This window comes from Pongo abelii, chromosome 15 (assembly GCF_028885655.2).
Source record: "Pongo abelii isolate AG06213 chromosome 15, NHGRI_mPonAbe1-v2.0_pri, whole genome shotgun sequence".
NCBI lineage: Eukaryota > Metazoa > Chordata > Mammalia > Primates > Hominidae > Pongo > Pongo abelii.
This window is the reverse complement of record NC_072000.2, coordinates 106856541-106878589: the sequence shown is the minus strand read 5'-3', so window position 1 is coordinate 106878589 and position 22049 is coordinate 106856541. Positions and strand designations below refer to the sequence as shown.

The window sequence follows — 22049 nt, the reverse complement described above, 5'->3', positions numbered from 1 at the left end:
TGCACTCCAGCCTGGGCGACAGAGCGAAACTCCGTCTCAAAAAACAAAAAAATTAGATGGGCATGGTGGCACACGCCTGTGGTCCCAGCTACTTGGGAGGCTGAGGTGCGAGGATTGCTTAAGCCTGGGAAGGCAGAGGTTGCAGTGAGCCAAGATTGTGCCACTGCACTCTAGCCTGGGTGACAGACAGAGACCCCATCTGGAAAAAAAAAAAAAGAAAGAGCGGAGAGGAAATTGCGGTTCAAGGCGACAGCAGCTTGCCCAGAGTCCAGAGCCTGCCTGGGGCCCAGCTCTGTCCTGCCTCTGCCATGAGTCCCCACACCTCTGCCTGTGACCTCCTTGCACCCACTGCCTGTCTGATTCATTTCAGGGTCAGCTGGATACTGACACTGATTTGCTAATGATTTTGCAGGCAGAACACAGGGGCTCAGTGAAAACCTGCCCATCCCCAGCAACCAGGACCCCCAGGCCATCCCTCTGTTCACACACCCAACCCCTCAATGAATATCTGCTGAACACCAGAGGGCCCAAGGCCATCTTGGACTCAGGATGGACTTGTTCCTGTTTCCCTCACACTCTTGAGACTCAATCCCACTCAAGCCAGGTTTCTCCCCTAGAGAAACCTCCCAGTGAAGCCCAAATACACACCTTAGAGACCTGCACCACTTTGGTCAGCTAGCTGGTGCTGGGAGGACTGGATCGAGCTAGGAGGGAGGCATGAGCTGTGCTGGAGGCAGGAGGCCCAGGCAGGGCTGGCTCCAGCAGTGCAGAACCTGGCATGACGCTCATTCACCCTGAACCCCACCATGGTGCAGCAGCCTTCCTGGAGGGGCTGGGAAGGGGACGTGCAAGGGAAACAGTTCTGCTTCTCACCCAAATGGTGCAGGTGAACACGGCCTCCCACAGTGCTCAAGATTCAGGAGCAGGGAGAATACACATCAAGCCCTGGACTAAAATTTTTACCCCCAGAGGGAACTAGCAGCATTTTCCAGTTAGTCTGGGTCAGAGCTGCTGGAGAACGGCTCAGGACCAGTAGGGTCTCTGAACAAATGAAAGGCTTTCCAGGGCAGGCGGCAGGTCAGCCAGCACCAATGTTCAGGCCACTCTCAGCCTCAGCCTTGTCTATCAGTCACTGTCAGTGATGTGGAGAGGCGGGTGTTCTCAAAAAGCTAGACGGTGACTGGTGGGTCCAAAAGGCAGGTGGGGAGGCCCAAAGCATAAGGAACAAAAATTGCCCTGGACAAACCTTCAATCCCCAAGCCTTGGAACAGAACTTGCTTCTTCAGTTGAGTTAGTGTTCAGGGGCCTTTTCAGGCAAAAGAATGGGTGATGTCTACTCAGCACCCTGTAGGAGCCCCCGGGGCTGAGCACGCCAACCACTGCCAGGCTGTCTAGGACGATGCTTGCTTTATGGAATGGCAAGAGGCTCTCCTCATCAGCTGACAGCATACAGACTGCAATGCAGCCAGGGGCTTGGGGAGAAGGGGAACAAGCCCTTCTCTTCTTGCTTTCTTTTTTTTTCTTCTTTTGAGACAGAGTCTTGCTCTGTCACCCAGTCTGGAGTGCAAAGGCATGGATCTCAGCTCACTGCAACCTCTGCCTACCAAGTTCAAGTGATTCTCGTGCCTCAGCCTCCCAACCAAGTAGCTGGGATTACAGGCATGTGCCACTGCACCCAGGTAATTTTTGTATTTTTAGTAAAGACGGGGTTTCGCCATGTTGGCCAGGCTGGTCTTGAACTCCTGACCTCAGGTGATCTGCCCTCCTCGGCCTCCCAAAGTGCTGGGATTATACGCATTAGCATTAGCCACTGTGCCCAGCCCTCTTCTTGCCTTCTTTCTCCCTGTCCTTTTTTCTTTTGGTGAGTACATGTGGTTGAGTTCTCAAACATTAAATGCTTATACAATTCAAGTCTACCACATAACCAAATGCTGGTTCTAAGTTAAAGCAACTGAGAAGCCTTGCAGCCAGGAAGTTCCTAAGTCAGTCCTGCTGCAAGCGCAGGGCTCATCCGGGCCCTGGGGGCCATCTGCACAACTCCACCTTCAGGCAAACCACACCTATGCTGCCTGATCCACCAAGAATCTACTCAGAGAGAAATCTAATGTTGTGGGCTTATGTTATTATTTCTTAGAACACGAATGAATTATTTACAAACAGCAGCACTAAATTTCTTTCTTTCTTTTTGAAACAGAATCTCGCTCTGTTGCCGGGGCTGGAGTGCAATGGCGTGATCTTGGCTCACTGCAACCCCTGCCTCCCGGGTTCAAGCAATTCTCCTGCCTCAGCCTCCCGAGTAGCTGAGACTACAGGTGTGCACTGCCACGCCCACCTAATTTTTTTTGTATTTTTAGTAGAAACAGGGTGTCACCATGTTGGCCAGGCTGGTCTCGAACTCTTGATCTCAGGTGATCCACCCACCTCAGCTTCCCAAAGTGCTGGGATGACAAGTGTGAGCCACTGCGCCCGGCCTACAAATAGCACTACATTTCTTAGCCTACTCCATGGCTTTTGATAGAAGATTCAGAGAAAAGCATGAGCTAGTGGATGCAGGTCCTCCTGGATCTGGCTGAGCTGAAGGAGAGCTGGCACCTGTGTGCTGAGCCACTCTCCTCTGCCAGGTACTGTCCTGAGGAGATGCACAAACGTGGCACTGATCCTGTCATAGGGAACACCCATCTTTTCAGCTTTTCAGGTCATAAAGCTATGTTCCATATTCAGACAGACTGATGGGGCAGCTGCATCACCAGTATCCTTCAAGCCGCTCGCAGTGAGTGGCCCCTTGACCTGAGGACGCGCACCCTCCTCAGGTTCTGACAGCCCTGCAAACTCTAAGGGGCAGGGGAAGGGACAAAACCCAGAGCCTGTCTAGTCTGAAAGAGTGGCCAACTGAGCTCCTGAAATTCAGCAACTTATTATAAACATCCTCTCAGAACTCTCACAGGTGGAACACAGGCCAGGCAGTTTTGTCCGACGTCACGTTGTGATGCGGTTTTAGGGCAGTCAGGGCACCGGCAGGTGTACTCACGAGGTGGCCGTACCTAGCTGGGAGAGGTCCAGCCTGGTCCAGTGCATGCCCGTGGGGCAGCTCTTGGAGAGCGTCCTGATGAACACCTGGCCGAGGCTGTCCAGCGCCCACAGCGCATCCTGGCAGGCGGCATAGGCGCGCATCTCGGCGTCGGGAGGCAGCTGCACCGTGGAGGGCCGTGACTGTGCGCTCTGGGCGCTGACGCTGCACAGGTCCTTGCTGCTCTGGCACAGCCACAGGAAGCTTCCTGCAGAAAGGGGTCATGTTTGTCACCGAGGTGTTGTCTGCACCGAGCCGCCTGCCCTAAACGCACAAGGCAGCCTTTGCCTTTCGGCAGACGCCAGCCACCTGGCTGTGGATGCCAGCTCACTCACCCGCCCATTCCCATGTGGGCAGGAGTGGTGTAGCACTTTAAGGTAGAAGGCAGAGGGAAACACCGCGACTAACAAGAAACACGCCTGAGATGTTGGAAAGAAATGGAAAGAAGGCAAGGCTTAGGAGATTTTATGAAGGCCACAATGTTGGCTTAGTGGCTTTGACCTCCCATTTTTCATGGGCTGGGAAGTTTTTCACTTGAACAAAGGCACCAAAGCATTTTTAATATAGAAAGTTAATTTTACCAAGAGAAGACTATCAACTCAGTGCCCTGGAGGGAGGAAGGGCTGGCAGTTCCTAGGAAGGATGGCGCCATGGTGCTCTCCCGGGCCTTCTGGGGACAGGGCCGTGGGGTGGGGCAGCTGCTGGAGAAGGCTTAGGAAGCTGGAAGTGCTTCTCTTCCCATCCTTGCCTCAAAATCATGTCCTTTCATTCCCTACAGCATTTTTAAAAAGTACTTTAGGTTTAACAGATTCTGTTTAAAATGCAAATAATCCTTAGGGCAGTTAAAACCTCGGTCACAGGACATTATCTGAAGTATTATCTACAACTTGCGGCCACATGTTTTGGAATTCAAACTTTTTCTGGATTTTTGAAAACCTAAGCTAATGGGTATGCCAGAGGTTTACAAAACAACCATGGAAGGGCCAGGCGCTCCTTGGTGAAGTGCGGTAACATCTCTGCAACATGGATGCGGTCACAGCCAACAGATCAACCAAGGCTGGAGGCAGCTATGTGAGATCCGGTCAGGTTTTGCTGCCAAATTAATTTATGCCAAACTCAAGAAATAACTTATTGTTTTCAGAGATTTCTGGGTTCCAGAACTGTGGTCCGAACAATCTGGTGAGTAAGAAGTTATTGCACTCACCCAGTCACCTGCATCCTAGTGGGACTAATGGTTTGAACTAAGCAAACGATTCCCTCTTCACCACAGATTTCACAGCATCTTCGCATTTCATCCTCATGCAATCCTGGGAAGAGGTACAGTTACTTCCCAGAGAGGTCACCTGACTGCCTAGGCTCCCAGCTAACTGGGTGGGGGAACTGCCTCTCCTGGCCGCAGATGCCAGCTCCCTCACCCTCCGGTGCTCTGGCTCCCTCACAAACCCTGTACTCCGTAGGGACACTGAGTTCTGCCCAGAATGTGGTTGGCAGGAGCACCCCCCTGCAGGGCAGGTCTGCCTAATGGGGTGCAAATGTGGGACTCAGGTTATCCGGAGGCTGTGAACAAGACGGAAGGAAGTTGCTGGGAGGTGACAGAAGGATTCTCAAGGGGAGATGGCAAGGTGCCCAAAGAAGCTGTGGCCCCTGCCATGTGCCACTGGAAGTCACCAGCTGCCAGCCCTGGTGGCCGCACTGTGTGAGCCCCTCCTTCAGGACACTTTCTCTCATCTTCACCATGCTTGGTCCCTCTCAGAGGCTCTCCTGGTCAGGCCTATCCCGATTCAGGGCCCTCGGCTCAGCTAACAAGGGCTACTGGCCTCTGACACCCTCACATGGTTGGTCTCCGAGGCATGCCCCATCACCAACGAGGCCACAGTCAGACTGTGGTTTGAACCTTTCCAATGGCCAAGCTGTGCTCTAGATTCTTCAGCAAGGCTAAGACTGACCCACCTTCCTTCGTGGGAGCCGCAGAAGCCAACACAAAGGCCCATTTTGTAGCAGAAGCTGTCCCACGGGGAACCACATGATTCCAGTAGGTGCCTGGAAAGAGTAAATAGGAAGAATGTGTTAAAGAAAGAAAACATAGACAAAACCACTTCAGATCTTAGTTCTGGACGACAGCTGGCCTTCAAACCCTTTCTCCAGATAATTCTAGAGTGTCCCTAAATAAAGCGACATGAGCAATCACAGCCTGCCATTCATCTCCCTCTGAATACTGCCAGGCAGAGCCACACCCAGTCCAGGGATGTGGAGGCCATGCAGCAGGGAGAGGGCTGGAGAAAAGCAAGGGGTTCACTCACAGAAGCGAACCCCAGGATGTGTGGACTGGCATCTGCATTCACAGACCTGGCCAGAGCCTTGCATTTCCAACAGTGGCGATCACCTTCCCTCCAGGAAATGGACCATTCTCTCTCACTAGGGTTGGGTAGATTTTTTCATTTAAAATGTGAAATTGTTAACATAAAAATGACCTCCATTTGCTTTTCTTATGTCATAAAAGGTTTCCAGGGGAAACACTATCCAGACACAGGGATCTGAGTTTTAGGAATGACAGATTTTTTAAAAAGGAGAGAAACTGATCACAAAGCATAGAGTGCCTCCACTAGACACTTCATACCGCTGGCACTAAATTACCTTTTCAAGTTGAGATCTTAAAGCTTTTCTTTAAATGTTGGCTTTAAAGTGAGGCTGCCTATAAAGCCAGTGTGAAAATTACAGCAATTCACCCACCTATGAGACTTCCCTTAGCGACGTGGAATTCATTCTTGCCCGAGGAGATCCAGACACCGCTGTTATTGACCCCGAGAAGGCTTGGCTGGCACTGAAGCTGCTGGGACCAAAACGCCATGCGCAGCTTATCTGCCACCTTTTCTACGGGGGCTTGGGCTGCTGTGGCCACTGAGTGAGTGGCATGGATTATCGTCTGAAATAAGCTGCACTGGTCAAACACCACATAGTCTGTGATGCTCACCTGGAAGGAGGAGACAAGCAAAAGCCCTGCTGTCAGAGCAGTTACAAGTGTAGACTCTCTGCCTTGAGGGAAGGTTCTAGCCCAGGTCCACACCTCTGCATTTCTAGTAACAAGATGACCATCCAAAGACAAATGTGCACATGTGTGCTTGTGAAAGGACCAAAAAAATGTGGCAGGATGCCATCAAACTGCTAATGCTAACTCCAGCTCCTTCGCAGGGTTGGATTTAAAGGTATGGAAGAATATATTCACATTTTACACACTTTTATACAACATGGATCTGCTACAAGCATGTATTACTTTTGTGATTAAGTATCACCCCCTTACACCCCTTCTAAGAATACTTTCATTCTAATCAGAGTGAGAAAGAATAATTTTGCCATCTTTTCTGAGACAGTCTTGTTCTGGCATCCAGGCTGGAGTGCAGTGGCACAATCATACTCAGCCTTGACTTCCAGGATCAAGCAATCCTCCCACCTCAGCCTCCCAAATACAGGCGAATGCTACCACATGTAGCCAATTTTTAAATTTTTTGTAGAGACAAGTCTCCCTATGTTGCCCAGGCTGGTCTTGAACTTCTGGGCTCAAGTGATCTCCCTGCCTTGGCCTCCCAAAGTGTTGGGATTACTGGCATGAACCACTATACCCGGCTTTAATTTTGCTTTTAAATCAGGTATTTCCAATGGACAACAGTATATGGTACTTAGAAACATAATATGCATTTAAAAAGGTATCACAAGTAGAGTGATGAAACTTTTTTTTCTTTTTTTTTTTGAGACATAGTCTTGCTCTGCCACCCAGGCCGGAGTGCAGTGGCTCTATTTTGGCTCACTGCAACCTCCGCCTCCTGGGTTCAAGAGATTCTCATGCCTCAGCCTCCCAAGTAGCTGGGACTACAGGCGCACGGCACAATACCCGGCTAAGTTTTTATATTTTTAGTAAAGATGGGGTTTCACCATGTTGGCCAGGCTGGTCTCAAACTCCTGACCTCAGGTGATCCGCCCGCCTCGGCCTCCCAAAGTGCTGGGATTACAGGTGTGAGCCACGGTGCAAGGCTGCGATGAACTAATTTATGATCTGAATTGGGACTAATAATTACTCCAGGGCAAGAGCATCAACTAGGACCATCCTGGGTATCTAGACTCTAATCCTAGCTCAGAAGGGTAGCTTGCTTCTATAACATTCCTGAAAAGCATTCATATACCTCAGACATTTCTCCTACCACCCCTCCCTGCAGGAAACTCCTCTCTTCTTGGGCAGCTTGATGTAAGGCAAGTTCTTTATGAATCAAAATCTGATTCTCCATGATGTTCACTCACATTTCTGCCCTGCTGGGTTTGATTACATAAAACATCACTGGCATAAATGCCCTACTCCTGGTTGGGCACAGTGGCTCACGCCTGTAATCCCAGCACTTTGGGAGGCCGAGGCAGGCAGATTACTTGAGGTCAGGAGTTCCAGATCAGTCTGCCAACATGGTGAAACCCTGTCTCTACAAAAATACATATATGTCTATTTTTACGTGTATATGTATATATATGGTTACAAGTACACAAAAGGTATTTTAAAAGCATTTGCATAACTATCAAATATTACCTAGTATGTAAAATTAGATAAGTCTGTATACAATGTACATATTATATACAATAAATATTTTATCAAAGAGCAAACACAACTCATTTTTCTACATTCTCATCTGAAAGACCTCAGAGCAGTCAATGCAAGACAAGCCTTCAACAAAGCAAGTCTGAGGTGACAATAAAACATAAACCAATGGGACAAGATACTTCAGAAACATCAAATACTGGCCGGGTGTGGTGGTTCACGCCTATAATCCCAGCACTTTGGGAGGCTGAGGCAGGCAGATCACAAGGTCAAGACATTGAGACCAACCTGGCCAACATGGTGAAACCCTGTCTCTACCAAAAATACACAAATTAGCTGGGCCTGGTGGTGCGTGCCTGTAGTCCCAGCTACTCAGAAGGCTGAGGCAGGAGAATCGCTTGAACCCAGGAGGCGGAGGTTGCAGTGAGCTGAGATTGTGCCATTGCACTCCAGAATGGGTGACAGAGCAAGACTCCGTCTCAAAAAAAAGAAACATCAAATATTTCATGACCATCGACTATCAGTGCAATCTTACCTACCACAGTGGGAGACTGTGGGAGCAACGCTAACACTAAACTATACCAAAGAAGGGGAAAGTAGACACTCCTTTGAAAATCCACTCTAGGGCCGAGGATGGTGGTTCACGCCTGTAATCACAGTGCTTCGGGAGGTCAAGGTGGGAGAACTGCTTGAGCCAAGGAGTTCCAGACCAGCCTGGGTAACAGCAAGACCTTGTCTCTACCAAAATAATTAGCTGGGCATGGTGACATGTGCCTGTGGGCCCAGCTACTTGGGAGGCTGAGGTGGGTCGTGATCCTGCCACCACACTCCAGTGTGGGCAAAAGTGTGAGACCCTGCCCCAGAAAAAAAGAAAAGAAAAACAAAAGAGAAATTCATTCTAGGCGCTCTTGCTGGGACCAAATCACACACAGTGAGCTTGATTATACCCTCATCCTGTTTCTTAAAGTGTTTCCTTTTCTGGAAGCACGTGGGAAAATTCTCCTGTCTTTGCTGAAATACGATTTACTTAGAGGCCTTCTGAATAAGCAGAGACAGCTCAATTTTAATTCTGGGTTGGGCTTTCAAACCTATTATCTGGGCTCTTTTCTTAGCACATTTGTTCATAATTAAACATCATTATTACCTAGGTCTTCAAATGGATGTCACTGGGTTTATTTAGCCTATAATAATAAATGTATAAACAATATCAAAATAAATAAAGTGCATTATTTACACAAAGAGTTTTGCAAATTATTTCCTATGATGAAAAGTCCTTGATGTTTCTAATGTACTCAAACACAGCAAAGTCTAATCCATCAAATAGAAAAAAGGAATACTATTGGCTGGGAGTGGTGGCTCCACCTGTAATCCCAGCACTTTGGGAGGCGGAGCGGGTGGATTCCTCGCTCTCTCTCTTTTTTATTTTTATTTTTTTTGAGACAGGGTCTAGCTCTGTTGCCCAGGTTGGAGTGCGGTGGTGTGATCTTGGCTGAAACCCTTGTCTCCTGGGCTTAAACTATTCTCCCACCTCAGCCTTCCAAGTAGTTGGGACCAACGGCGTGTGCCACCATGCCCAACTAATTTTTGTATTTTTGGTAGAGACAGGGTTTCACCATGTTGTCCAGGCTGGCTTTGAACTCCTGGACTCCAGTGATCTGCCTGCCTTGGCCTCTCAAATTGCTGGGATTACAGGCGTGAGCCACTCTGCCCAGTCTGGGGATCTCTTGAGCTCAGGAGTTTGAGACCAGCCTGCGCAACGTGCCAAAACCCTGTCTCTACAAACAAATACAAAAAACTAGCCGGGCATGGTGGCACACTCCTGTAGTCCTAGCTACCTGGGAGGCTGAGGTGGGAGAATCACCTGAGCCCAGGAAGTCAAGACTGCAGTGAGCCGTGACTGCGCCACTGCCCTTCCGCCTGGATGACGGAAGGAGATCTTGTTTCAAAACAAACAAACAAACAATAAAAAAGTGAATATTTTAAATTTAATCCAGTATCTTTAAGGAAAAGAGAGAAGTAAGAAAAGGGGAAGCAGAAAAGGTCAGGGAGACCTCAGCACGTGGCCCAGAGCTGAACACCTACTTGCCACCAATGGTCGTCATCTCCTTGGGGCTTCTTGGAAATAATGCCAGTTCTGAACCACAGGTTCCCATGGATGTCCAGGGCCCAGAGAGTCTGCTGATCCCCGAGCGTTATGCAGACGGGTTCTAAAGCTTGCCTTTCGCTGAAAATAAGGAGGAGAACAAGGGGGTCAGCACCCACAGGCAGAGTGCCCAGCGTGTCTGGACTGCGGACATCCAGGGTCTCCCGGCAGGCGTGGCTGGGAGAAGAGACGTGACCCTGGAGTGGATCATCAGGTGCCAGGGAAGGAAGTTTTGAGTCTGAGTTAAATTACTGTGCAAGATAAACGGTTCAAGTGGGTGGCAGCTTTTGAAAGACACACTGATGACCCAGAATGGCCAGGAATACTCTTAAGAGAGAAAATAACCTAAGAAAAAAGCGAGTAGGCACAAAAGGAATCCAAGGCCCCTGAGCGCCTTCATCTCTCTACTCCTTCCCCCGCCAATCCAAGGCCCCGAGCGCCTTCATCTCTCTACTCCTTCCCCCGCCAATCCAAGGCCCCTGAGCGCCTCCATCTCTCTACTCCCTCCCTCACCAAGGGAGTGACTGTAAACTCCCCTGATGTGCCAGGCTATTCTGTGCAGCTGGACCTAGGCAGACACTGCCCTCTTTGCTGGAGACGCCCTCGTCAGCTTCAAGGCTTAGCTGTTGGTCCACTCTGCATGCTGCCTTCCTGATCCCTGCATGGAGTCCATGGTTCCCTCAGTGCTGCACGCTCCACACTCCTGTTTAGGGCCATCTGTGCTAATGGGTGTCCATCCATGCACGGGGCCCCCAAGAGACCTGGAACTGGTGAGAGCAGGGCCAGTCTCAGCCCTTTTGGCGTACCCAGCCCCTAGCACCATTCTGGCTTTTTGTTGTTGTTGCTTTTTTTTGTCTGTTTGTTTTTTGAGATGGAGTCTTGCTCTGTCACCCAGGCTGGAGTGCAATGGTGCGATCTCGGCTCTCTGCAACCTCCGCCTCCCAGGTTCAAGTGATTCTCCTGCCTCAGCCTCCTGAGACGCCTGGCTAATTTTTGTATTTTTGATAGAGACGGGATTTCACTATGTTGGTCAGTCTGGTCTCAAACTCCTGACCTCGTGATCCGCCTGCCTCAGCCTTCCAAAGTGTTGGGATTACAGGCGTGAGCCGCCACACCTGGACCATTCTGGCTCTTAATAGGTATTCACTGAAAGTTTATTGGCTTGCTAAATTCAAACCAAGAATATCCCAATCTAGTTTTTCAAAGGACTATTAATACTTCCATATTAGTAAAATGATCTGATGGCAATTCTGTAACTAACATCTTGAATGGTAAAAAAAAAAAAAATAGCTTAATAAATTACAGTTCGGAGATCGGGCCAGGCAAAGTGGCTCACATCTGTAATCCCAGCACTTTGGGAGGCCAAGGCAGGAGAATTGCTTGAGCCCAAGAGCTCGAGATGAGTCTGGGCAACATGATAAAAACCCAAAACCCATCTCTACAAAAAACACAAAAATTAGCTGGGTATGGTGGCATGCACCTGTAGTCCCGGCTACTCAGGAGGCTGAGGCAGGAGGATCACCTGAGCCCGGAGGTCAAGGCTGCAGTGAGCCATGACCGTCGCACTGCACCCCAGCCTGGGTGACAGAGTGAGAACCTATATCAAAAAAAAAAAAAAAGCTACAGTTCAGAGATCAACTTCAATTGATAGCATGAAAATCAAGAAAAATATTTGGACCTAAGCCGTCACAGACACTAAACCGGAACTACCTGACGGTGGGCAATTCTGAGTAGAGACCGTCATGACAGACTCATGACGCTATGATGCTCAGGGCTGCACAGAGGGCGGCAGCATTTTTAAAAAGTGAGCTCCGACTCGACATCCAGTTTGCTGGTCAGAATTAGGCAGAGATTCAAGCTTAGCCTATAGCCATGGAGGCTGCGGGTGCTGCCTCCCAGGAACAGCCTCATGGTGCCTTGTGGTGTCAAGTGGACAAGAACGAAGGGTAGGACAAGCACGACGTGAAAGGAGTCTCCGGCCCACCAGTACCTGACGATGTCACACTTCCACTGCTCGCCTTCCGGACAGAAGCTGCTCACGCCCTCCCGGTACAGGAGGGCCCTCTGCTCTGTCAGCGCCCACACCACATTGTTCCGGGCTGTGATCTGGGACAGCGGATAGGGACAGTCCACCTTTACGGCTCTGGCACAAGGGCGATCCACGCTCAGACCTGCCAGGAAGATGGGAAGAAGCCCCAAAGACACACAGTCAGAACTCCACGCCTCATTTTGACTTGGTTATTGGCTTATTTTTCCTTTTTTGGTATTTTGCTATGTTCTTTCATGATGAGTGCTTTAAAAAAAACTTTAATTAATTAATTAATTAAAAATATAGACAGGGCCTTTCTACGTTGCCCAGGCTGATCTCAAACTCCTGGGCTCAAGAGATCCTCCCACCTCAGCCTCCCAAAGTGCTGGGATTACAGGCGGGAGCTGCCCTGTCCGGCCGCTTTTTTGTTGTCAGGTTTAGTCAACATAAAGTGGTTAAATTCTGCCTAAATGTAACATCTATCTGAAAGCAGTTTTAGACACTCTTTGAAAACTGAACAATTCAGAATTATCTGGTGTCCCAATGTAGCTTAAGAAGTTCTAAGAGAAGAACACAAAAGCCAAGAGCAGGAGAGTGGCCAGATGGAGGCCCAGAGGCTGCAGGGCAGAGCGGCTCTTCCAGGCAGAGAGGGCTGCAGTGCTGCTGGAGTTGGCAGGGACCTGAGGCCTGCAGTCGTCCCTGCAGAGAGCTCCAGCACGGCGGCTCCTCTCTGCTCTGACTGGGTGCGAGGTTCCACTAATAAAATGAAACCCCGAATTTCCCAGATGAAATCTGAGGTCTGTCAAACTGCAAGGCAGTGGCAGGCCAAAGCTTAGGGTCCCTGGCTCCCTGTCTAGGGCTCTTCCCTTGCCTCCTTGTGGCCTGTCAATAAAGTATGCCTAAATGAGCTCAAAGGCTATTCCCAGGGGAGCAGACAGACCAACTGTCGCCTACAACCCTGTATTCCTCGACCTTAGGCCTGCAATTAGGTCTCGGTACTCAGATATGCTCCGTGACTAATCACAGATGCACCTATGGTATTGCAGTCCTTGGGTGATATTTCCTTCCACTAAACTAGGTGGGAATCACCTGCAGGACTTCTTACACAATACACTCCTGAGCAGTCTCCAGAGGGATTGGACCTAATCCAGCAGGTCTGGGTGGGGCCAGCTCATGTGAAACCACTGTCCTGGTGATTCCTCTGGCACTACTGGTTTAGAGGTCACTCGCTCCTCACCCCCAGGCCAGAAGCACCTCCTGTCTTCCCCCATGACCAAAGCTCAAATGTCCTGGCAGCTTAGATGTGCATGTGCCTTGCCAGAGCTACTTTCATTTAAAGAAAGACACAGGAACTAGGCTGGAGAGACCTGGGCCAGCATATGGCCTATGAAGCCAGCATGGCTGTGCACCCAGGCTAGAGGTTCTTACACAGCTAGGAGACAGCCAGCTGTGCAAGGGCTTCAACCTGAAGACTCATCCCCAGCTGACGACTCACAGCAGAGATTAAAACATGCTCCCGAGGCCAGTGGCTCACGCCTGTAATGCCAGCACTTTGGGAGGCTGAGGCAGGCAGATCACGAGGTTAGGAGTTTGAGACCAGACTGGCCAACATAGTGAAACCCCGCCTCTACTAAAAATACAAAAATGAGCTGGACATGGTGGCACGTGCCTGTAGTCCCAGCTACTTGGGAGGCTGAGGTAGGAGAATCGCTTGAACCCAGGAGGTGGAGGTTGCAGTGAGCCGAGATCCTGCCACTACATTCCAGCCTGGGCGATAGAGCGAGACTCCAGTCTCAAAACAACAACAACAACAACAACATTATCCTGGAATCAACAATATTAAACGCCTGGAAGACTGATCTTTACATAAAATCCAACGTGGCCTCTGGACAACCAACGATAACTCCTGCCCCACAGTCCTTCCAGATACTGATAAATCACATTGCTGGTGGAAGATCCTTCCCCATCCTGCTGATAGTAAACACTGACTGTCATTACAGCTTATTTTTAATAAGCAAGTCCCACTGTGCCCTTCCATCAGCTAAAAACTTCCCTGAGGGCAGCTTCCTGTGACTTGCTGAACTGCTATTTTTGTTTTGTCTTGTTTTGAGACAGAGTCTCGCTCTGTCACCAGGCTGGAGTGCAGTGGTGCGATCTCAGCTCACTGCAAGCTCTGCCTCCGAGGTTCAAGTGATTCTTGTGTCTCAGCTTCCCACGTAACTTGGATTACAGGCATGCGCCACCACACCCAGCTAATTTTTTGTATTTTTTTTTTTTTTTAAGTAGAGACGGAGTTTCACCATGTTGGCCAGGCTGGTCTTGAACTCCTGACTTCAGATGATCTGCTTGTCGAGGCCTCCCAAAGTGTTGGGATTACAGGCATGAGCCACCACACCCAGCCTGAACTGCTATTTAGAGCAAATTATGGCCTGGTGTGGTGGCTCACACCTGTAATCCCAGCACTTTGGGAGGCTCAGGTGGGCAGATCACTTGAGGTCAGAAATTCAAGACCAGCCTGGCCGATATGGTGAAACTCCATCTCTACTAAAAATACAAAAAAATTAGCCGGGCGTGGTGTGGGCATCTGTAATTCCAGCCTGTAATCAGGAAGCTGAGGCAGGAGGATCACTTGAACCCAGGAGGCAGAGGTTGCAGTCAGTCAAGATGGCACCACTGCACTCTAGCCTGGGCAAGAGAGCGAGATTCCGTCTCAAAATAAAAAAGAGCAAATTATTTATTCTCGTTTTTTCCTGGCCTACAGGTAAATAAGTATATAGGAGCCGGGCTTTGAAATGGCCAAAAAAAAAACATGCAGCCACTTAAACTTAAGCTTAAAGGGGGAAATGAATTTTATGTCCTTCCTCTGTATTCTTTCCTCTTAAGATCTGACATTGTAGGATACGTGATACGCGGTGGTTGGCCATAGGAGAATAAGATTCTGTTTCTGTATCTCACCATATAATCCTATTCATTTTTGCCCTAAATTTGTCCCGGGTTGAGTTTGTGTCAATGCAGGAAACTGCTAATACATGCCAAATGGCAAATACTCTCTTCCCAGAAGCATCTTAATTCGAATGGATTTAGCCTCTTAATCATAGTGATTGTGGTAAGCATGTTAGTAGCAAAGCAGGGTGCAGCAGAGGCAGTGACGGCAGAGCTGGCAGGCCCCTGAGCGCAGCCCGCGGTTACCTGTCTGCAAGTACAGGTCCCCACTGGTCCTGATGATCCAGGCCGTGTCATCGCTCAGGGCCACAAACACTGCCTGGGGCAGGGCTTCGTACCAGTGCCGCTTCCCCTTGATGGTGACTTTCCCACAAGCAAAAGCCCGGTTAGATTTCTGTTCAATCTTCCACAGAAGGGCTCCTATGGAAATAAAAATTCTATTCATTGTCCAATAAATACTAGAATATATTTCTACACGAAAGTCTTCATGCTGGGCATTGAGAGGAGAAAGATTTCTAAAACACATCCTGTTCTGTCCCCCCAAGTGGGGAAAGAGGCCACCAGACCCAGGTTTGGGCCCTTGGCCACCACCCAGCAGCGGCTATGCAGCTTCAGGCTCCATGTCACCGCCCGTCTCCAAGCTTCACTTTCCTCCTGGGCAGTGGGGATCATCTCCACCTTACAGGGCTGCTCTAAAGACTGCAGGTGGGGGCAGGTCAACCACATGGCCACAGAGCTGGGCACATGACAGGCACTCCTCACACAGGAGGAGAAACACTGATGACATTATTAGGTTTGATAAGTCTCCAAATAAACATCCTGAGCACAACTAGTGCCCTAGGAGAGGCTGAAAAAGTCCTTTAGGGATTCAAAGAGGAGGATCAGTTCTGGATGAGCTGAATGGAAAAGATGCACAGAAGGAACACACTTGCACTGAGTTGGCCCGTTTTCACTGTGAAGGAGACTCTGATGAAGAGACGGAGGAAGAGAGAGGAGAGGGAAGACAGGATAGCGCTGCAGCTGGAGGCCTGGTGCAGGCCAACGCAGGCAAGACGAGGGGCCACCAGTGATCACCGAGTGCCAGCTGGGCTGGACTAGAGGGCCTGTCAGGTTTCTCTGCCTGTGGTACCCCTGGCACAAGGGCTCTGCTGCCCACCAAGGACATGGGCCTGGGCCCTGAAGGACACGTCAACTGAGCAGGTGAATCTCGTGGAGATGCAGAGTTCCCGCTAGCACAGTGAGGGACCAAGGGGCCTGGGAATACAAGTAACTAATGTAATCAGGAATAGAACCAAAGTTCTAAAAGGCTAAGGAGACAAACCTGAAGGTAAACAACAGCAACGAGAAATGAATTAAAATGCACAACTGTGTAATGACAGCTTGTGGAGTGGGTTGTTAGCCAGTCTCTAAAGAAAAATATTTTTCAAACAAACAGTGAAAGCAAGCAAGAAAAACAACACTGAACAAACTAATATTTTAAACAGTGACACAGACCAGGGAGAATTAAGGGAAATTCATCCGGAAACACAGTGAAGTTACAGAGGACAGACAGGTCCCAAGCCACCAACTCAGCTTTGGCTTCATCTGACTTCTATTCCAATGTCCTGACAGTAAACCAGGCTGCTTCAAGGCAAAAGCGTCCCCACTAGCATAGGTGCCGACGTGGCCAACACAACCTGAAGAAAAAACAAGCAAAGCTGGGCACGGTGGCTCACGCCTCTAATCCCAGCACTTTGGGAGGCCGAGGTGGGAGGATCACGAGGTCAGGAGATGGAGACCATCCTGGCTAACACAGTGAAACCCCATCTCCACCAAAAAAATACAAAAAAATTAGCCAGGCATGGTGGTGGGCGCCTGTAGTCCCAGCTACTCGGGAGGCTGGGGCAGGAGAATGGCGTGAACCCATGAGGCAGAGCTTGCAGTGAGCCAAGATCACACCACTGCACTCCAGCCTGGGTGACAGAGTGAGACTCCGTCTCAAAAAAAAAAAAAAAAAAGAAAAAGAAAAAGAAAAAACAAGCAAATGATTCCATGCAGATAAGGAGATAAGGGAGGTCTTCCAGCCCAGGAGAATGTCTTTCAGGAAACACCAGCTCCAGTTCACTAACAATGGCCTAACAGCAGCATGAAGGAATGAATGGACTTTCCTTTTAGAGTCAGGGAGTAGACTGTTCACCCACAGCAGAGAGCTCATTAAAACAGAATTCCTAAAGAGGAAGCCAAATAACTGAAATACATCCAACATATCCATGGGCCCATCTTCGTTAGTTCGGTTGCTTTAAAGCAACAATGAGAAACAGAAACATATTATTTTTATAAAGAGTTTGTATATTAATATCCCTAAAAAAGTCCCTCAATTTTCAAACTTTTTGTCTAGCTTACAAAAATATGATCAGAGCTTACCATTGCAATTAATAAAGAAAACAAAAACTCAAACTGAACACCCATTTACACTATGAATTGACATCCAAAGAAGCAATTCACGTTCTTTGGAGAAAACCCCTCAAACGTTCCGGAAGAGGCAAACCTGGTGAACACAGGGCAGCGTGAGCCCAGAGCTGCTGCAGGGGAGCCCTGAACTAAGATGTCTGCACCCCGGGGCGGGGAGCGGGAGCAGGGAGAGTGGGGAGGCGAACCTGAGGGCGAGACTGCCACCTGCTGGACAGCATCTTCAAACTTCTGCCAGCGCAGCCCGGCGCCCGGCAACGCACTGCAGAACAGGCCGCCTTTGTAGTCCAGGCACCAGATATACTTCTCGGAGACCACCAAGCTGAGGATGCCATAGCCGGGACCCGAATAGCCCATCCAGCTTTCTGCAAACTAACAAGGGCAGAGCCAGTGAGTTCTGTGGCAGAGGACACAGCCACACTTGGCTTACTGTTGTCAGTAAGAAAGGCAAGAAGATATCATTAACACGAGACAGCAAAAGGGGTCAGCAAGAAGCCAAGTCAACCCTTCTCCCAACTCCTGCTATCTGTGGACACCCCTCTACTACAAACGTTCTGAAACGTGTGCTGCTGTCTCCCTACAAAGACTCCCTGGAGTCCCTGAATGACATTTTCTCCTGTTCTAACACCTTTGCAAATGTAACGCTTAGAGCATCACATCACGTTACGAAGGAGCTGCTATTATTCTGCAGGCATACCTCACCTTACACAAAGAGCCAGGTTCTTCAACATTTGGATGCTAGTCCATTTTTTGTAGTCTAATCATTACAGAGGCACTGGATATATGGCACTACCACTGTCTTTTTTTTTTTTTCCACCATATTTTCTTTCTTTCTTTTTTTTCCTTTTTGAGACAGAGTCTCGCTCTGTCGCCCAGGCTGGAGTACAGGGGCGCAATCTCGGCTCACTGCAACCTCCGCCTCCTGGGTTCAAGCAATTTGCAATTCTCCTGCCTCAGGCTCCTGAGTACTTGGGATTACAGGCGTCTGCCACCACACCTGGCTAATTTTTGTATTTTTAGTAGAGACGGGGTTTCGCCATGTTGGCCAGGCTGGTCTCGAACTCCTGACCTCAGGTGATTCGCCCACCTTGGCCTCCCAAAGTGCTGGGATTACAGGCATGAGCCACTGCGCCCGACCTTGCTAGAATTCTTTTAAAAATCAAAGCTAAATAAAGTCTTTGTACTTTAACACTTTTCAATAAATGCAAAGAAAATAAATGTATTTGTACAGATACCCACATAGAAGTTAACTACTTCAAAGAAAATGGTGCCCAACTCTTCTCAATCCAGCCCTGCTCACCATGGCAAGTCTTACTTCCACACCCAACCTCCAAATAGAAACACACCATAAAATGTCTTGGCTTCCCAGCTACCTGGAGTGGGATGAGGAAGAGAGGAAGTTAGAGGGGTCAGGGGCTCAAAGGGCCAGGATCTCTGTCACCTAAGTAAGGGCTTTCCTAAATTTCTGGCCTAGAATTCCAATACCCCACCCCACCGACAGTCTGCCTGGCTAACGCCCAGACATTAGGGGGCCATGCTGCTTGCGCTTCCCGCAGCCCTGCACTTTGCTCAGTACCCTCACCTGAGTCCCACTCAACTGCGAGGATGTGAACATATACCTGGCTCCCCCTCAAGACTCTGAGGCTCAGGAAGGTGGAATCCACAACTAGCTGCCATTTGCACTGTGGTCCCCAGCACAATCACAGAAGCTGACAGTCAAGGCCACTCAAGAACCACTGTGTTGAAAAGATAAATGCCGGATGACTGAATAAAAGGCCACCCTTGGCCAGGCACAGCAGCTCACACCTGTAATCCCAGCACTTTGGGAGGCCGAGGCAGGCAGATTGCTTGAGCTCAGGAGTTCGAGACCAGCTTGGGCAATATGGCAAAACCCCTTCTCTACAAAAAATACAAAAATTAGCTGGGCATGGTGGCACGTGCCTGTAGTCCCAGTGACTCAGGAAGCTGAGGCAGGTGGATCACTTGAGCCTGGGGAGGTCGAGGCAGCAATGAGCCATGATTGCGCCACTGCACTCCATCCTGGGTGACAGAGTGAGACCCTGTCTCAAAAAAAAAAAAAAAAAAAAGAAAAAGAAAAAAAAAGCCAGCCTTATGGCATTTTGTCTCAAAACAAGTAAGCAGCATGTTTCACTTCTGAGGCATGACAGCACAGAGGGTGAGCAAAGGGGTCCTGGGGCCCACCCTTCACTTGCTATGTGACCTTGTGCAAGCTGTCTAGCTGTTCTATGCTTCCATTTTCTCCTGTGTAAAATGGGGACAAGGTGAGTGCCTATTTTATAGTTCGTGTTCAGAGAAATAAAAGAGTTAAACCTGTAAAGTGCTTCGTGGGATACCTGCACATGGTGAGCACTGACCAAGCGTCACACTGCTAGCACTGAGAGAAGCCAGTGTACACTGTGGAAAGCACACGTGGCTGTAAGTGCGCAGCCATAATTCATACCTCACATCGACAGTCAGTAGGAGACACGGCAATACGCAGTTTTGAAACAAATATATCTAGTAATAATTACTTGCTAAGGGAAGTAGGCACTTTTAAAAAAATCACTTTTAATATAAAATGCTCAAGGACAGTTAAAAGTCATCTCCTAGTTACATGTGCTGGGTGGACCTACAAAGACTGGTTACTCCAAACTGGTTCCTGTACAGCTTGCAGGGGAGCCTTGGAGCCACTGTTTGGAGGTTGAGGAGACAGCAGTTCTGGAAATGGCCTCGTGCTCTTGCAGATGGTTCCTTGGAGGGGTCTGAGGAGGAGGACAGGAGACTCCCGGCCTCCAAACTGCTCAGAGCTTTCTCTACTCCACGGGTGGACAGTCCTCTGCCCACTGGTTTTCTGAGATGGCCCCAGGCCAATTCAGCCCTGCCCTACGATGGCTAACAGTAAGTGCCTACACCAGCCTGCACTTGTGGGGTCAGAGGAAACAGAAAGACGCTACCTTGGTCGGGGAGGCAGGTTACTGAGCAGGGTAGAACAGGTCAGAAGTAGTTCAAGCCACTCTTAGTCCCTGTGCTGGAAATCCCCTGAAACCCAGACTTGAAAACAGAGTTGGCCTATGGATTTTGCAGTAGTAATAGAATTTCTTTCCATGAGAAGGAAAATAATCAGTCTTGACAATTATTCCCATTAAGAAAGAAGCCTTAGCTACTTTTCCCACCACCCAAGCCCACATACCTGATCTGGCTTGAGCAGCCCAGCATCCTCTGCACCCAGCCGGCTCAGGTCCTGCTGGGAGTGACTAGGTCCGAGCTCTGTCACACTTGTCTCCGAGGATGAAGAAGGAAGCCCGTGGGCATAGATGTCCTCCTCATCGCTGGACGTCAACGTCTGATCCCGTGGAGGCTGCTCAAGCCAGGGCTTGTGAGTGCTGGCCGCCAAAGCAGAGACCGGAGTCAGCTGTCCTCCCACACTCCCCAAGACACGTTCAGAGATGGGTATTTCTTTCTGACCTGTGTCATCATCAGTGACAGCATGCCAGAGATTTGTGCTGAGGTGGCCAGAGGCCTCCATGCTAGTTAGGACGTCCTGCTCTTGGCTGGGCTCCACGGGGCTGCCTTCTTCAGCTCTGGTCCCAGGCAGCCACTGCTCAGCACTTGGGGCCCAGCTGAGGCTGCAAGGCACAGTGAGTGAGTTCAGGAGGGGGACTTCACAAAAAGTGCTTTGGGGGCCAATGGGTTGGACGTCTTCCCCATCATGCACCCCAGGAGAGCTGTCCTGTTCTTGGAAGGGTAACTGTGTGCTATTTGGTCCATCGTCTGCAGGACACGGCTTATCTTCGAGTCCTGTGACATCACTGCCTCCCACATCTTCCCTCACTCCATTGAGGAGCTCCTGCCCATGTGCATGGTGACAGTGTGGCATTTCAGTTCTAATGTCATCTTCCTCAGCCAGAGAATCAGGCACTGATCCTGGCACCTCCAGGACATTAAACGTTTCGGGGTCAGTATTTTCCTGCGGGACACCGTTCACTTCACCACTGAAGCCACTTTCCTGGTCTGGAGACTCTGCACTTAACTGATCCACGCTGCTGCCCAGGACACTTGAGGTCATCGACAGCAAGTCTGTGTTCAAGGACTGGGGACTGTCCCCAGGAAATTCGGAGCAGGGTGTCGATTCCAGGGAGCTGTGACAGGTGCTCCTGCTTCCACCTTCTAATTCAGAATAAGAACATTCAAAATAAGGCACGGTTCTATATGATTAGTAAGAGACTAACTCGCACACATATTTTTGGCTCAAGAAAAAATATTTTAAATAAAGGATATTTGGTGAATGAAGAATAAACCTCGTAAGTACAAATAATCCCAACAAAGAGATGCTTTCTATGCATGCAAGTACTGAACAAATCCATGGGTTTGAGGCCTCATTCAAGAAATGCCAGCTAAGAAAAAACGGGACAAACTGAGATGTTCACCTGGGTCACAAACCAATTCTTTATAATTATTAAAATGCTTAGAAATCTAATAACATTTCCTTCAATGTTGCAGTCATCTTAGCTAGAGAGGATTAATAGGAACCAAGGAGTAAAAGGTTTAAAAAATTCAGTGTTACACAGCCATAACAAAGAATGAAATCCAGGCCGCGCATGGTGGTTCACGCTTGTAGGCCATCCTAGCACTTTGGGAGGCCAAGGTGGTGGGCAACCTTAGGTCAGGAGTTCAAGACCAGCCTGTCCAACATGGTAAACCCCCGCCTCTACTAAAAATACAAAAACTTAGCTGGGCGTGGTAGTGGGCACCTGTAATCCCAGCTACTTGGGAGGCTGAGGCAGGAGAATTGCTTGAACTTGGGAGGCGGAGGTTGCAGTGAGCCAAGATCGCACCATTGCAC

At 49.3% G+C, this 22049-nt stretch overlaps 1 protein-coding gene across 2 annotated transcripts in view; it reads right to left on the bottom strand.

Moving 5' to 3' along the window:
* The window catches only part of TECPR2 (tectonin beta-propeller repeat containing 2), a 148172-nt gene that overhangs the window by 54863 nt on the left and 71260 nt on the right, over nucleotides 1-22049 (bottom strand). For both annotated transcript variants that reach the window (XR_008513231.2, XM_024231463.3), the window contains exons 9-16: nucleotides 20397-21373; nucleotides 17395-17578; nucleotides 15005-15178; nucleotides 11777-11957; nucleotides 9726-9867; nucleotides 5798-6038; nucleotides 5018-5107; nucleotides 3042-3275 (exon numbers count right to left, since the gene is read on the bottom strand). Coding sequence is in view for 1 of the 2 variants with exons in the window: in XM_024231463.3 (XP_024087231.2) it covers nucleotides 3042-3275; nucleotides 5018-5107; nucleotides 5798-6038; nucleotides 9726-9867; nucleotides 11777-11957; nucleotides 15005-15178; nucleotides 17395-17578; nucleotides 20397-21373 (2223 nt within the window). In the remaining variant the exon portion in view is untranslated. The remainder of the gene's footprint in view (nucleotides 1-3041; nucleotides 3276-5017; nucleotides 5108-5797; nucleotides 6039-9725; nucleotides 9868-11776; nucleotides 11958-15004; nucleotides 15179-17394; nucleotides 17579-20396; nucleotides 21374-22049) is intronic.